The sequence below is a fragment of the Manis javanica genome, chromosome 4 (genome assembly GCF_040802235.1).
Source record: "Manis javanica isolate MJ-LG chromosome 4, MJ_LKY, whole genome shotgun sequence".
Classification (NCBI taxonomy): Eukaryota; Metazoa; Chordata; class Mammalia; order Pholidota; family Manidae; genus Manis; species Manis javanica.
In genome coordinates, this window is record NC_133159.1 from 117,500,980 (window position 1) to 117,517,876 (window position 16,897).

The 16,897-nt window shown below is 36.4% G+C and overlaps 1 protein-coding gene across 14 annotated transcripts in view; it reads right to left on the reverse strand.

Annotated features, from left to right (window-relative positions):
- The window catches only part of NCOR1 (nuclear receptor corepressor 1), a 185,883-nt gene that overhangs the window by 141,365 nt on the left and 27,621 nt on the right, over positions 1 to 16,897 (reverse strand). For all 14 annotated transcript variants that reach the window (XM_037013092.2, XM_037013076.2, XM_037013058.2 and 11 more), the window contains exon 3: positions 10,220 to 10,344. In XM_037013092.2, coding sequence (XP_036868987.2) covers positions 10,220 to 10,344 — 125 coding nt within the window. The remainder of the gene's footprint in view (positions 1 to 10,219; positions 10,345 to 16,897) is intronic.

Sequence of the window (16,897 nt, forward strand, 5' to 3'; positions counted from 1 at the left end):
GAAAGGGGAGGGTGGGCTGCACAACACAGAGAGGACAAGTAGTGACTCTACCACATTTTGCTAAGCTGATGGACAGTAACCGTAATGTGGTTGTTAGGGGGGACCTGATATAGGGGAGAGCATAGTAAACATAGTATTCTTCAGTTAAGTGTAGATTAAAAATTTAAAAAAAAAAAGAAAGAAAGATAGAAAAGGGGGATTACTCCTTAACAGGATAAAACTATTGGTAAATCAAAGATCAACGCATGCTTTAAATATCCTTAATGTTGATCACTTAAAGGGTGTCAGATGATCAGCTATGGAGGTACTCTTTTCTGATAATATTCCTTTCTCTTAATTAAAAAAAAAAAAAAAAAAAGCAGTTACTGTGTGCTGACCTCCAATGAGTTCTGCACAGTGGTATAGAGGGCATGTCAAAGTGTGGGCAAAGGGTCTGTTTGTTTCTACGCAGAAGATCAAGGCCTAGCTTGGATACCCAGAAAATGAACTAAGATACGATATGAGGAGGAGCTTCCGGCATCAGCACTCTCTGGAGGACTCGTGCCGGGGGATGATCATCAAAAAGCCTCCACAGGGATCCGGACGATGCTGCGGTTGTGGCTGCATCCAGCCCACCGTCTCCTGGACTTGCCATAAGAAGGAGGAGGGAGATGTCTAGGCTGGCATGTGCATACAGTGAGACAACGAATTTGACCGGATCTGTACTGTTGGAACTCAACCAGGAGTTGGGAGGGGTGCAAGTTGTAGCACCCCAAAATCTCATGACTATAGACTATCTATGGTTAAAAGAACATATGGGATGTGAACAGATCCCAGAAATGGGCTGCTTTAATTTGTCTGATGGTTCAAGTACAGTTGGAAAATATCCATCATATCATAGATAAATTTTCACAAATGCCTAGGGTGCCTAAATGGTTTTCTTGGCTTCACTGGAGATGGCTGGTAATTATAGATTTGCTTTGTTTATGTCACCGTATTCCTATTATGTTAATATGTGTGTGCAAATTAGTTAGTAGTTTAAAACCTATACATACTTAAGGTACTATACAAGAAGATATGTCAAAGAAATAATCAATCCTCCCAAGTTTCCTTCATATGCTACATCTATAGCTTTTCTTCTTCCTTCCTAATTACAAACCTTAAATAGAATTCGTGCCTCATATCGAATTTTCCGAGTATCATAATTCCTCCAGGTGGTAAAGATACCTCGAGACAAGTGCTGGGCATAGAAGCCACAGGGCATAAATCTGCAAAGAAGTAAAAAGCTAACCTTTGCAAACAATATGGCTTCTCTCTCACTTACCAACTTTACATTTCCCTGTATGGCCCCGGAAGATGACTGGTTAGCCAGAGACGGGTAAGATTCCTCAAGGGAGGAACAACCTAAGACAGGCACAGTCGCAGGGGGGCCATCAGGTGAGAATTTGGGGATCAACAGAGGTGAGGCTCAGAACCTCACCCCCCCTGCTTTGAGAGAAATCTTCTGCATCCGTGGATGTCTTGCTGCCCTTGTCTAGCCTGGATTAATACTTAGTCCATAGGCACACACCTGATCATCTGATCATCTACATTTGCCTTCTTACAGCACTAAACTATGTTTTCTACCTTTATCTTGCATCTACCTACCACTTCAGCATTTTATTAAAAATAAAAATAATAATAATAATAGGAGAAATGTGGGATCAACATATAAATCAAGTACAAAAATCAAATGAATATTCATATTTGACCTGATGGTTTATAGGTCATATTGCATGATCAAAACCGAAAGTTTCTGTGATGAATGCCCTTGTACTGTTCACCATGTAAGAATTTATTCACTCTGTAAGAATTCGTTCACCATGTAAGAACGTGTTCGTTATGCTTCAGAAGATTGGAGACCGACGAGAATTAGGCTTGAGATGGATTAATGATTGTACATTGAGCATTGACCCCCCTATACTGAATTTTATTGTTGTTAACAACCATTTGATCAATAAGTATGAGAGATGCCCTCTCAAAAAAAAAAAAAAAAAAAATCACAAACATGCTCATGGAGGTAAAAAAAAAAAAACATTCAAGAACTCAGGAATGAATTCCGGTCAGAGATCCAATCATTACGGAACACAGTATCAGAAATGAAACATACAATGAAAGTTCTTAAAAGCAGATTAGATACGGTGCAGGAGACGATAAATGAAATGGAAACTAGGAAAGAGGAATACAAAGAAGCTGAGGCACAGAGAGAAAAAAGGATCTCTAAGAATGAAAGAATATTGAGAGAACTGTGTGACCAATCCAAAAGGAACAATATTCGTATTATAGGGGTACCAGAAGAAGAAGAGAGAGGAAAAAGGGATAGAAAGTGTCTTTGAGGAAGTAATTGCTGAAAACTTCCCCAATCAAGGGAAGAAGATAGTCTCTCTCCCAACACAAGGGACCAAGGAAGACAACACCAAGACATATAACAATTAACATGGCAAAGATCAAGGTAAGAACAGACTATTAAAAGCAGCCAGAGAGAGAAATAAGATCGCATACAAAGGAAAATCCATCAGGTTATTGTCACAATTCTCAGTAAAAACCTTATAGGCCAGAGGGAGTAGCATAATGTTTAATGCAATGAAGTAGAAGAGTCTTGAACCAAGAATACTTTATCTGGCAAGATTATCATTTACATTTAAAGTAGGGATTAAACAATTTCCACATAAGCAAAAACTGAGAGAATTTACCTCCCACAAACCATCTCTACAGGGTATTTTGGAAGGACTGCTATAGATGGAACTGTCACCAGAGGTAATAAAAAGGGATAGACAAAAAGTACACAATATGATACCTAATATATAAAGAATGGAGGAGGAAAAAAAGGAGGGGGTAAAAAAAGAACCTTTACATGGTGTTGGTAATAGCATACTAATAGAGTTAAGTTAGTCTTTTAGATACTTACCCTTGATCCTTTGGTAACCACAAATCTAAAGCCTACAATCGCAGTAAGTACCTACCCATCAATATTTACCCTAAATGTAAATGCTCTGAATGTACCAATCAAAAGACATAGAGTCACTGAATGAATAAAAAAATAAGACCTATCAATATGCTGCCTACAAGAGACTCACTATAAACCCAAAGACATGCACAGAATAAAAGTGAAGGGATGGAAAAAGATATTTCATGCAATTAATAGGGAGAAAAAAGCAGGTGTTGCATTACTTCTATCAGACAAAATAGATTTTAAAACAAAGAAAGTCACAAGAGACAAAAAAGGACATTACACAATGATAAAGGGATCAATCCAACAAGAGGATATAACCATTATAAATATCTGTGCACCCAACAAAGGAGCACCTACATATGTGAAACAAATACTAACAGAATTAAAAAGTGAAATAGAATGCAATGCATTCATTCTAGGAGACTTCAACACTCCACTCACTCCAAAGGACAGATCAACCAGACAGAAAATAAGGAACGAGACAGAGGCACTGAACAACACATTAGAACAGATGGATGTAACAGACACCTACAGAACTTTATACCAAAAGCAGCAGGATACACATTCTTCTCAAGTGCACACGGAATATTATCAAGAATAGATCATATACTAGGCCACAAAAAGAGCCTCAGTAAATTAAAAAATATTGAAATTGTACCAACCAGCTTCTCAGACCACAAAGGTATGACATTAGAAATAAATTACACAAAGAAAACGAAAAAGGCTACAAACACATGGAGGCTTAACAACATGATCCTGAATAACCAATAGATCAATGACCAAATAAAAATAGAGATCAAGTAATATACGGAGACAAATGATAACAGTAATTCAACAACACAAAATCTGTGGGACGGAATGAAGGCCATGCTAAGAGGAAAGTATATTGCAATACAGGCCTACCTCAGGAAAGAAGAACAATTCCATATGAACAGTCTAAACTCACAATTAATGAAACTAGAAAAAGAAGAACAAATGAGGCCCAAAATCAGTAAGCAGAAGGGCAAACGTAATAAAGATTAGAGCAGAAATAGAATCATGAAGAATAAAACAATAGAAAGAATCAGTGAAAGCAGGAGCTGATTCTTCAAGAAAATAAACAAAATAAACCTCTAGCCAGCCTTATCAAGAAAAAAAATGAGTCTTCAAACATAAACAAAATCAGATATGAGAAAGAAAAATCACTAGGGACACCATAGAAATACAAAGAATTTTTAGAGAATACTATGAAAAACTACATGCTAACAAACTGGATAACCTACAAGAAATGGACAACTTTCTAGAAAAATACAACCTTCCAAGGCTGACACAGAAAGAAACAGAAACTCTGAACAGACCCATTACTAGCAATGAACTTGAATTGGTAATCAAATAACAAACAAAGAACAAAACACCTGGACCAGATTGCTTCACCACTGAATCTTATCAAACATTTACTGAAGACCTAATACCCATTCTCCTCATATTTTTCCAAAAAGTAGAAGAGGAGGGAATACATCCATACCCATTCTATGAAGCCAGCATCACTCTAATACCAAAACCAGGCAGAGACACCACAAAGAAAATTACAGACCAATATCCCTGATGAACATAGATGCACAAATAGTCAACAAAATATTAGCAAACCAAATTCAAAAATACATCAAAAAGATCATCCATCATGACCAAGAAGGATTTACTCCAGAGATGCAGGGATGGTACAAATATTCAAAAATCCACCAACATCATACACCACATCAAGAAAAAGGACAAGAACCACATGATCATCTCCATAGATGCCGAAAAAGCATTCAAAAAATATTCAACATCCATTCATGACAAAAACTGCCAATAAAATGAGTATAGAGGGCAAGTCCCTCAACATAATAAACACTATGTATGACCCCACAGCCAACATCATAGTGAACAAGAAGGTAAAAGCGTTTCCTTTAAGATGGGAAACAAGACAAGGACGTGCACTTTCCCCACTTTTATTCAACATATACTGGAGGTCCTAACGAGGCATTCAGACAACACAAAGAAATAAGAAGCATCCAGACTGGTAAGAAAGAAGTCAAACTGTCCCTGTTTGCAGATGACATGATATTGTACATAAAAAACCCTAAAGAATCCACCCCAAAACTATTAGAACTAATGGCTGACTTCAGCAAAGTTGCAGAATACAAAATTAATAGACAGAAAACAGTTGCATTTCTATATACTAATGCTGGACTAGTAGAAAGAAAAATCAGGAAAACAACTCCATTCACAATTGCATCAAAAAGAATAAAATACCTAGGAATAAACCTAACCAAGGAAGTGAAAGACCTATACTCTGAAAACTACAAGACACTCATCAGAGAAATTAAAGAAGACACCAATAAATGGATATACATCCCCTACTCATGGATAGGAAGAATTAATATTGTCAAAATGGTCATCCTGCCAAAAGCAATTGAGATTCAATGCAATCCCTATTAAAATAACAACAGTTTTCTTCAACAAACTAGAACAAATAGTTCTAACATTCATATGGAACCACAAAAGAACCACAATAGCCAGAGCAACCCTGAAAAAGACGAATAAAGCTAGGGAGATTATGCTCCCTGACTTCAAACTCTACTACAAAGCCACAGTAATCAAGACAATTTGGTACTGCACAAGAACACACCCATAGATCAATGGAACAGACTAGAGAGCCCACATATAAACCCAAGCATATATGGTCAATTAATATACAATAAGGGAGCCATGGATATACAATGGGGAAATGAAAGCCTGTCCAACAGCTGGTGTTGGCAAAACTGCACAGCTACATGCAAGAGAATGAAACTGGATTACTGTCTAACTCCATACATAAAAGTAAACTTGAAATGGATCAAAGACCTGAATGTAAGTCATGAAAGTATAAAACTCTTAAAAGAAACACAGGCAAAAATCTCTTGAATATAAACATGGGCAACTTTTTCCTGAATGCATCTCCTCAGGCAAGGGAAACAAAAGCAAAAATAAACAAATGGGACTACATCAAACTTTTTAAGCTTCTTACAGCAAAGGACACCATCAATAGAACTACAGTTTGGGAGAATATATTCATAAATAACATATCTGACAAGGGGTTAACATCCAAAATATATAAGAACCACACACTTCAACACCCAAAAAGCAAATAACCTGATTAAAAAATGGGAGGAGGAGCTGAGCAGACACTTCTCCATAGAAGAAATTCAGATGGCCAACAGGCAAATGAGAAGATGCTCCTCATCGCTAATTATCAAGGGAATACAAATTAAAACCATGATGAGATATCACCCTACACCAGTTAGGATGGCCAACTTCCAAACGACAAGCAACAACAAATGCTGGTGAGGATGGGGAGAACGGGGAACCCGCCTACACTGCTGGTGGGAATGTAAACTAGTTCAACTATTGTGGAAAGCAATCTGGAGGTTCCTCAAAAAAGTCAAAGTAGAAATAGCATTTGACCTAGGAATTCCCCTTCTAGGAATTTACCCAAAGGGAATATGACCTCAGAATCAAAAAGACATATGCACGCCTATCTTTATCGCAGCACTATTACAATAGCCAAGACATGGAAGCAACCTAAGTGTCCATCAGTAGATGAATGGATAAAGAAGATGTGGTACATATACACAATGGAATACTATTCAGCCATAAGAAGAAAACAAATCCTACCATTTGCAACAACATGGATGGAGCTAGAGGGTATTATGCTCAGTGAAGTAAGCCAGGTGGAGAAAGACAAGTACCAAATGATTTCCCTCATTTATTGAGTATAACAACGAAGCAAAACTGAAGAAACAAAATAGCATCTGACTCACAGACTCAAAGGGACTAGCAGTCACCAAAAGAGAGGGGTGAGAGAGGATGGGTGGGGAGGTAGAGAGAAGGGGATTGAGAGGTATTATGATTGGTACACATGGTGTGTCGGGGGAGGGTCACAGGGAAGACAAGTAGTTACTCTGTGGCATCTTTCTATGCTAATGTACAGTGACTTCAATGGGGTATGGGGGTCTTGATAATATGGGTGAATGTAGTAACCACAATGTTTTTCATGTGAAATGTTCATAAGAGTGTGTGTATCAGTGATACCTTAATTTAAAAAAAGCATTTGCTTTATTTTTATACAGACGTAAGAGAAAAAATAAAGTAAAATGAAATAAATCTTAAAACAGAAGCATTTTCTTTACTCCAGATAAATGCTCCTTTGCACCACAAGAAACTAGTTCTTAAAAAATTCTTGCTAACAAAAGAAAAAACTGAAGAAACAAAACTGCAGCAGACTCACAGAACCCAAGAATGGGCTAACAGTTAGCAAAGGAACAGGAACTGGGGAGTGTGGGTGAGAAGGAAGGGATAAGAAGATTAAGGGGCATTATGATTAGCACACACAATGTGGGGGGTGGGACACAGGGAAGGCAATATAGCACAGAGAAGACAAGTGGTGACTCTTTGGCATCTTACTATGCTTATGAACAGTGACTGTAATGGGTATGTGGTGGGGACTTGATAATGGGAGGAGTCTAGTAACCACAATGTTGCTCATGTGATTGTATATTAATGATACCATAATTTTAAAAAAAATTTACTAAAGGCTAAGGAAAAAATTATTGAAAGCATTAAAAAGGCATTTGAACCTAACATTTTCATTTTAGTAGTATCAAATCACTCTAGCACAATTTTCAAATGCATACATTTAAACATTCTCCTAACACTTACTTGTATCTCTGGTTTTGGGGTAGCTCTATTATTTTTATGTTGTCAAGACTTACTACTGACATTCTGTTATGGAACCACAATTCACTAAGGTGTCTCATATGGCCTTTAACTTAAATGGGTTATGGCTTACTATTGTTCTTTTACCATGACATTCATTCTTTGTTCAGTTGGATTCCACCACCTAGAAATTTTTCAGTAAGTTTTGGATGTGCAGTGCTTTCATGTCTAAGAATGTCTACCTATTGTTTTTATTCTTAAACTTGTTTGGTATAATATTCTCAGACCTCAGTTTCTTTTTCAGAACTTTGTAGCTATTGCTTCACTATTGCCTATCCACTATAGTTTGAGGCCAGAATCTTTGTTCCCCCTGTCAAGGACTTTTTTTTGCATCCCACATTCCTGCTTCTTTTACTTATCCTTGAACTTTAATAACCAGGATCTGTCTTCATATTGATCATGCTGTGTAAATTTTTCCTAAAGCAAGGTAAGTCCTATCAATCTACAGATCTTCCTTCACTTTTCAGAGGCGAAAGTTTTGTTTGCTTTGGTTTTTACTATGAATATTATTTCCTTTCTTTTACCAGATTCTCCACTCAGTAACACATGTTCTTATGACTTGTGGGATCATTTTAATCTGGCTTCCATATTTATCAATTTTTTTCTATTTGCTTTCATCTTTGTCCTTTTCTTCTGTACTCACTCTGGTTACCTTAAGACTTTCTTCCATGACAAAGGTCTGACATTTAGTCACACCTATTTTATTCCATATTCCTTTTCATTTTATAAGTTGAACTTACAATGTGGTAGGATTGGGGACACTAGAATATCCAAGCTTTCACTTTATCTAATTTGGTTGTCTAATTCTGTTTATGAATAGTTTGTTATTCATTTAGAGTTCTTTACAGTGCATGGCACTCACTGGGCATTTCTTTTGCTTTCTATCTTCTTAAACACAGCAGTCTCTGTTTGGGCACACTGTCTTGCTTTCTTCAGTTTTCTTTTCCAGGAATATCTCTGCCCTGCTCATTGTTCCCCTTACCTTCCTCCTCAGGGAGACCTTAGGCAATTCTACCCATACTTCTCTTTGGTGCAGAATAGTGTAGGGGGGTTTTCTTTGTTTATCCCCACTTTCCCTGGCATATGTCTATCTCCAGATGGATCTTCAGGCATGGATTTCTACATACCAGATACTTTTCTGCAGCCTGGGAGAACAGGGCAACAGGGCAACACAGAGAAATTTGGTTGTGTCTGTGACAGCCTTTGCTAACAGGCTCATAGCCTGCTCTACCAGCTACACACATAAACTAGTCCTGAGCATTTTAGTTCATCACATTGCAAGATATACCATGACAGCCCTTCCTACAGGATGGCATAATGGGGATTCGCAGCAAATCATTCACCGCCACCACCCCCAATTCCACTTACATTTTCTCAACTTAGGGAGTATATGAGAAATTAAGAGTTTTACTGACCCTCTTTCTTCAACACTGCTTCTTTGAGAGTAGAAGTAGGAACTAGGAGGCCAAATCATATAATACTGTTCTAATTCCTTCCCTAAATGATACTTTTGCAAGTTTATGGCAGTGGCTGCATGTCCTTCCTTCTTTATACAGGGTACATTTTTAGCCCTTTGTTAAAAACTGTTTTTTGTATATTTGTTAGGTATCAGGGGATGTTACCTGAACTTGCTCCACAACCTTCACCAAGAAATATATTTTATAACAATTTTAAACATGGCCAAGTAATTGCCTTATCTTTCTTTTATCATTTTAAACCCTAAACAGTAAACATATTTTTAAATAGGAAATCAGGTTCTTTATAAAATTCTGAAACAAGAAAGCCATAAAGGCAATTTAATAAAGGTAGTTATTCTATTTTAAAATACTTCAGATTTAAGAGTGAAAATGGAGTAAAAGACAGCAGAGACAGTAATGACACTGGGAAAAAATCTGTGCCTACCTTGAACAGGGCTGACAATTACCAGATCAAACACTATTGTTTGAGGACAATGCCATCACTATCCTCACTTTTACAGATGAGAAAAATAAGGCTTGAAGAGTCTAAATCAGTGATTTGCAACCTTGGCTTGCAAATGAGACTGACCTGGAAAACTTTTAGACTTAAATGAATGCCTGGCCCAATCCCAGAGATTCATTTAATTATTCTGAGATGGAGCTTGGGCATCAACTTTTAAAAACTCCCCAGGTGGTTCTAACATGCAGCCTAAACTGAGAACAGTTTACACCATTTTTCCAAAGCCACACAGCTGACCAGAACTCAAACCTAAGTCTACAAAGCATAAACTCTGAACTCTGGAAACAAGTTTTAAGAGTGTATTAACTATTATGATAACTACTCCAAAAGATCAACAAATATAAAAGAGTTCCAAATACAAGCTATAAATGATTAGTCATGGCATGGCTAATAAAATTACAAAATGAAAACAGTGAAGTCAAGCTGGAGGACCACTTGTGAAGTGCACGTGCGCTGCCCTAGTGTGCGTAGGTGCAGGCCCATCGACCAGCTCACCTGTCAGATGCTGGGTGGAACTCCGACAGCAGCGACGGCCGCCTGCGGAGCTGCTGGTGCTGCAAGAGCTGTGATGCCTGACCCGCTTCCAAGTGAGAGGAGCGATACTCAGGGACTGCAAATTCCTAGTGTTAAAATAATCAAAGATTAGTGATTAAATGAAAAGTGAAAAGCATCATGAAATCAAGCCCTCTATAAACGCAAAAAGGTGCTTACAGGCCACTAAGTACGGAAAGAAACAGGAATGATCACTTGAATCTTTCACTGATCTAATTCTTCCCCATACACCTAAAACAAGCAACATTTTAGTTGCATGACATTCAAAAGAAATCAAAATGAAATTCTGTGTTCAACCTATACTTGATTCATTCTTCTAGTAACATATTACGATTAAACCCAAACTATACTATTCACATAATAAGATCCCACACTCCTTTGTTCAATATGAAATCCTAAAAAGCATTCCAATCTTAAATTCAAAATGGGTAAGCTGGCAGGGTCACAGAGGTCATGTAGTCATATCCATGTATACTTAGAAGTAAAGAAAACAAAAGTCCAGAGCATCAACCTGCTAGGTAAGAGTAATAGTTTTCCACCATTCTAGATGGTGTTTTTGTTTTCCTACTTCTCTTTTGTGACTTTGCATTGAAAACGCAAAAGTTTCTTTCCAAAAAAATGTATTAATGCTTATCATACATATGATAGTTAACAAATAATGATCACAAACAGATAAACACAGATTTACCACATAACTCACGAATTCCATTTCTGGGTATACACATAAGATAATTAAAAGCCTATGTCTTTTTCAAAGCAGAGCTATTCAGAAAAGGAAAAAAGCAGAAAGAATCCAAATGTTCATTGACTCATAGATAAACATAATGTGGTGTGTGTATAAAACGGAATATTATTTGGCCATAAAAAGGAATAAAGTACGTATACATGCTATTATACATGAACCTATACATGCAATATAGATGAATCTAGAAAACATAATGCCAAGTGAAAAAAATCAGACATAAACAGACACATAGTATGATTCCATTTATATGAAATGTCTAAAAGAGACACATCAATAGAGACAGAAAGTAGATCAGTGGTTGCCAGGGAGTGGAGGGAAGATGGGAGTTGGTACTAAGTATTATAAGATAAGGGGTTTCACTATGGGTGACATAAAAGTTCTGGAACTAGATAATGGTAATGGATGCCAAACACTGTGAATATACTAAAAGCCACTTTATACACTTTAAAATGATAAATTTTATCTTATATGAACTATATGTCCACAAGAAAAAAAGTTTAAAAAATCATGAACAGGTAAAACTGAGCTATCCAGGCTGAACCATGGGATTAGATGAAACGTCCTGAGGACTTCATTATAAACAAAGTAACAGTAAAACATAATCCATACATAATTTAACAAAAAATACCTGAATCAAAGTTGAAAACATAACTAAGAAAAGCAAAACATTGAAGACAAAACCATTTAAAAAGAAAGGTACCAATTTTGGCTAGGAAGAATTAATATTGTCAAAATGGCCATCCTGCCTAAAGCAGTCTACAGATTCAGTGTAATCCCTATCAAAACACCTACAGCATTCTTCAATGAACTAGAGCAAATAGTTCTAAAATTCATATGGAACCACAAAAGACCACAAATAGCCAAAGCAATCCTCAGAAGGAAGAATAAGCAAGGGAAATTATGCTCCCTGACTTCAAGCTCTACTACAAAGCCACAATAATCAAGACAATTTGGTACTGGCACAAGAACAGACCCATAGACCAGTGGAACAGAATAGAGACTCCAGAGATTAACCCAAACATATATGGTCAATTAATATATGATAAAGGAGCCATGGACATACAATGGAGAAATGACAGCCTCTTCAACAGCTGGTGTTGGCAAAACTGGACAGCTATATGTAAGAGAAAGAAACTAGATCACTGTCTAAGCCCATACACAAAAGTAAATTCGAAATGGATCAAAGACTTGAATGTAAGTCATGAAACCATAAAACTCTTAGAAAAACACATAGGCAAAAATCTCTTGGACATAAACATGAGCGACTTCTTCATGAACATATCTCCCTGGGCAAGGGAAACAAAAGCAAAAATGAACAAGTGGGAATATATCAAACGTAAAAGCTTCTGTACAGCAAAGGATACCATCAGTAGAACAAAAAGACATTCTCCTACAGTATGGGAGAATATATTCATAAATAACAGATCCAATAAGGGTTGATATCCAAAATACATAAAGAACTCACACACCTCAACAAACAAAAAGCAACTAATCCAATAAAAAAAATGGGCACAGGATCTGAACAGACACTTCTCCAAAAAGGAATTCAGATGGCCAAGAGACACATGAAAAGATGCTCCACATCACTAATCATTAGGGAAATGCAAATTAAAACCACAATGAGATATCACTTCACACCACTTTACAACATCCAAAAGACAAACAACAACAAATGTTGGTGAGGACGTGGAGAAAGGGGAACCCTCCTACACTGCTGGTGAGAATGTAAACTAGTTCAACCATTGCGGAAAGCAGTATGGAGGTTCCTCAAAAAACTCAAAATAGAAATACCATTTGACCCAGGAATTCCACTCTTAGGAATTTACCCTAAGAATGCAGGAGTCCAGTTTGAAAAAGACATATGCACTCCTATGTTTATCGCAGCACTATTTACAATAGCCAAGAGATGGAAACAACCTAAGTGTCCATGAGTAGATGAATCGATAAAGAAGATGTGGTACATATATACAATGGAATATTATTCAGTCATAAGAAGAAAGCAAATCCTAACATTTGCAACAACATGGATGGAGCTACAGGGTATTATGCTCACTGAAATAAGCCAGGCGGAGAAAGACAAGTATCAAATGATCTCACTCATCTGTGGAGTATAAGAACAAAGAAAAAACAGAAGGAACAAAACAGCAGCAGAATCACAGAACCCAAGAGTGAACTAACAGTTACCAAAGGGAAAGGACTGGGGAGGGTGGGTGGGAAGGGAGGGTTAGGGGGAAAATGGGGCATTATGATTAGCATACATAATGTAGGGAGTTGGGGACATGGGGAAAGCAGTATATACAGAGAAGACAAGTAATGATTCTATAGCATCTTATTATGCTGATGGACAGTGACTGTAATGGGGTATGTGGGGGGGACTTGATATAGGGCGAGTCTAGTAACCATAATGTTGTTCAAGTAATTGTACATTAATGATATCAAAAAAAAAGGTTCCTAAACTCAAAAAAATAAAGAATTTACACCCAAAGAAATAGATAAAAGATTAGGTGGAGTTAAAAAAGGACAGAAGTCTTTTTTTTTTACTTATATAATATATAATAATAACTCAAAAAAGAATTAAATAGCAAACAAAGAAATGAAGAAGGTAACGACCAAAATTAAACAACAGAACAGACAGAGGTGAAGGGCAAAGGAAAGCTAAGACAGCACTGAGGAATTCTTTCTGACCATAATAAAAGACAAAGATACAAAGATACAAAAGCCACAGAAGAAAAGTTTAAGATATCACCTAGAATAAAAAGTTCCAATATCCAATAACCACAGGTAAGAGGCAATATTCTAAGAAATAACAGCACAGCATTTCTCACATTAGAATAGACATCTAGAATAGACATCTATGATTAAGAAGTCCCTTAATTGAAAAGTTGGACTTTTTTAAAAAAATTAAACACACAGCTTAGATTGTGTTTGAAACAGAATTAGCAACTTTATATAGACTGTTATATAGTAAGGAAGCTATGCTTGAACCTTTGGTAACCACAAAACTAAAGCCTACGAAGGCACACAAAAAAAGTAAAGAAGAGAAAACTAATCACAATACTAAAGAAAATCATCAAATCAGAAGAGAAGAATATAAGAGAGGAAGAGAGGGAACAGAGAGGAGATATAAAAACAACCAGAAGACAATTAACAAAACGTCAATCAGTACATACTTATCAGTAACAACCTTAAATGTAAATGGACTGATGCACCAATCAAAAGACACAGGGTGGCAGAACAGATAAAGAAACAAGACCCATCTACATGCTGCCTACACGAGATGCATTTCAGACCCAAAGACATACACAGACAGAAAGTGAACAAATGGCAAAAGATATTTCATGCAACTAATAGGAGAAAAAAGCAGGAGTAGCAGTACTAATATGAGAAAAATAGATTTCAAAACAAAGAAAGTAAAGAGAGACAAAAGGACATTATGTGATTATAAAGTGGTCAGTCCAACAAGAGGATATAACTATTATAAATATACACCCAATATAATAGCACCTAAATATGTAAAACAGATACTAACAGAATTAAAGGTGGAAATAAACTGCAACTCCTCATTTTAGAAACTTTAACACACCACTCACACCAACAGATAGATCAACCAGACTGAAAATAAATAAGAAAACAGAGGCACTGAAAAATACATTAGATCAAATGGACTTAACAGGTATCTACAGAACATTCCACCTCAAAGCCACAGGATACAAATTTTTCTCAAGTGTTCATGGAACATTCTCCAGAACAGATAAAAAAATAGGTCACAAAAAAAGCCTCAATACATTAAAAAAGATTGAAATTTTATCAAGCAGCTTCTCAGACCACATTGGTATGAAAAGAGAAATAAATCAGTGAGAACAAAAAAGCCTACAAACACATGGAGGCTAAACAACATGCTTCTAAATAATCAGTGGATCAATGAACAAATTGAAACAGAAATCAAGCAATTCATGGAGACAAATGAAAACAAAAATTTAATGGCTCAAATCTGTGGGTCACTGCAACAGCAGTTCTAAGACAGAACTACACAGCAATATAGGCTTACCTCAAAAACAAGAACAATCCCAAATAAACAATCTAAAATTACAATTACAGAAACCAGAAAAAGAAGAACAAATGAATCCCAAAGTTAGTAGAAGGAGGGACATCATAAGGATAAGAGCAGCAATAAACAAAATAGAGAATAATAAAATAGAAAAAAATTGATGAAACCAGGAGCTGGTACTTTCAGAAAAATAACAAAATAGATAAACCCCTAGCCAGACTTATTAAGAAAAAAGAGAGAGGATACACATAAACAAAATCAGAATAATCAGAATGGATACCACAGAAGTACAAAAAATCATTAGAGAATACTATGAAAAATTATATACCAATAAATTGGAAAACAAAGACGAAATGGACAACCTCCTAGAAAAATACAACCTTCCTGATTCAGGAAGAAACAGAAAATCTAAACACACCAGCAGTGAAATCAAATTGGTAATCAAAAAACTCCTGAAAAACAAAATTCCAGATGCAGATGGTTTCACACCTGAATTTTACCAAACATTTAAAGAGGAACTAATACCCATCCTTCTTAAAATAGTCCAAAAAGGAGAAGAGGAGGGAATACTTACAAACTCATTGGCAAAAGATATTTCATGCAACTAATAGGGAGCTGTGAAACCATCTGTGAGGACAGCATCACTAATTCCAAAACCTGACACACACCCAATAAAAGAAAATTATAGACCAATATCCCTGAAAACAGAGTTGCAAAATCCTCAACCAAACATTAGCAAACCAAATTCAAAAATACATCAAAAAGATTGTCCACCATGACCAAGTGGGATTTATTACAGGGATGCAAGGATGGTACAATATTAAAAAGTAGATCAATACCATGAACCACATTAACAAATAGGACAAAAACTATACGATCATTTCAATAGATGCTGAAAAAGCATTTGACAAAATTCAATATCCATTCATGATAAAAACTCAACAAAATGGGTATAGAGGGCAAGTACATCAACATAATAAAGGCCATATATGAGAAGCCCACAGCTAAAATCATACTTAATCGCAAAAAGCTGGAAGCTTTTCCTCTAAGATCAGGAACAAGACAAGGATGTTCACTCTCACTTTTATTCAACACAGGACTGGAAGTCCTAGCCATGGCAATCAGACAACACAAATAATAGGCATCCAGATTGATAAGGAAGAAGTTAAACTGTCACTATTCACAGATGCCATGATACTATACACAGTAAACTATGAAGACTATGAAAAACTATTAGAATAACCAAATTTGGCAAAGTTGCAAGATACAAAATTAACACACAGAAATCTGCTGCATTCCTATATACTAACAATGACCTAGGGAAAGAGAAATCAGGAAAACAATTCCATTTACAACTGCATCAAGAAGAATAAAATACCAAGGAATAAACCATGGAGGTGAAAGACCTATACTCTGAAAATGACAACACTCGTGAAACTAAAGAAGACACCAATAAATGGAAATCTATGCTGTGCTCAGGGATAGAAAGAATTAGTACTGTCACTATGGACATCCTGCCCAAAGCATTTTACAGATTCTGTGTAATCCCTATCAAAACACAGACAGCATTTTTCAATGAACCAGAACAAATAGTTCTAAAACCATTCATACGGAACAACGAAAGACCCAAATAGCCAAAGCCATCCTGAGAAAGAAGAAGAAACATGAGGAGATTACACTTCCTGGCTTCATGCTATACTGCAAAGCTACAGTAATCCAAACAGTTTCGTACTGTCACAAGAACAGACCCATAGATGGATGGAACAGACTAGAGAGCCTATATATAAACCCATGCATATATATGGTCAATTAATATATGATAAAGGAG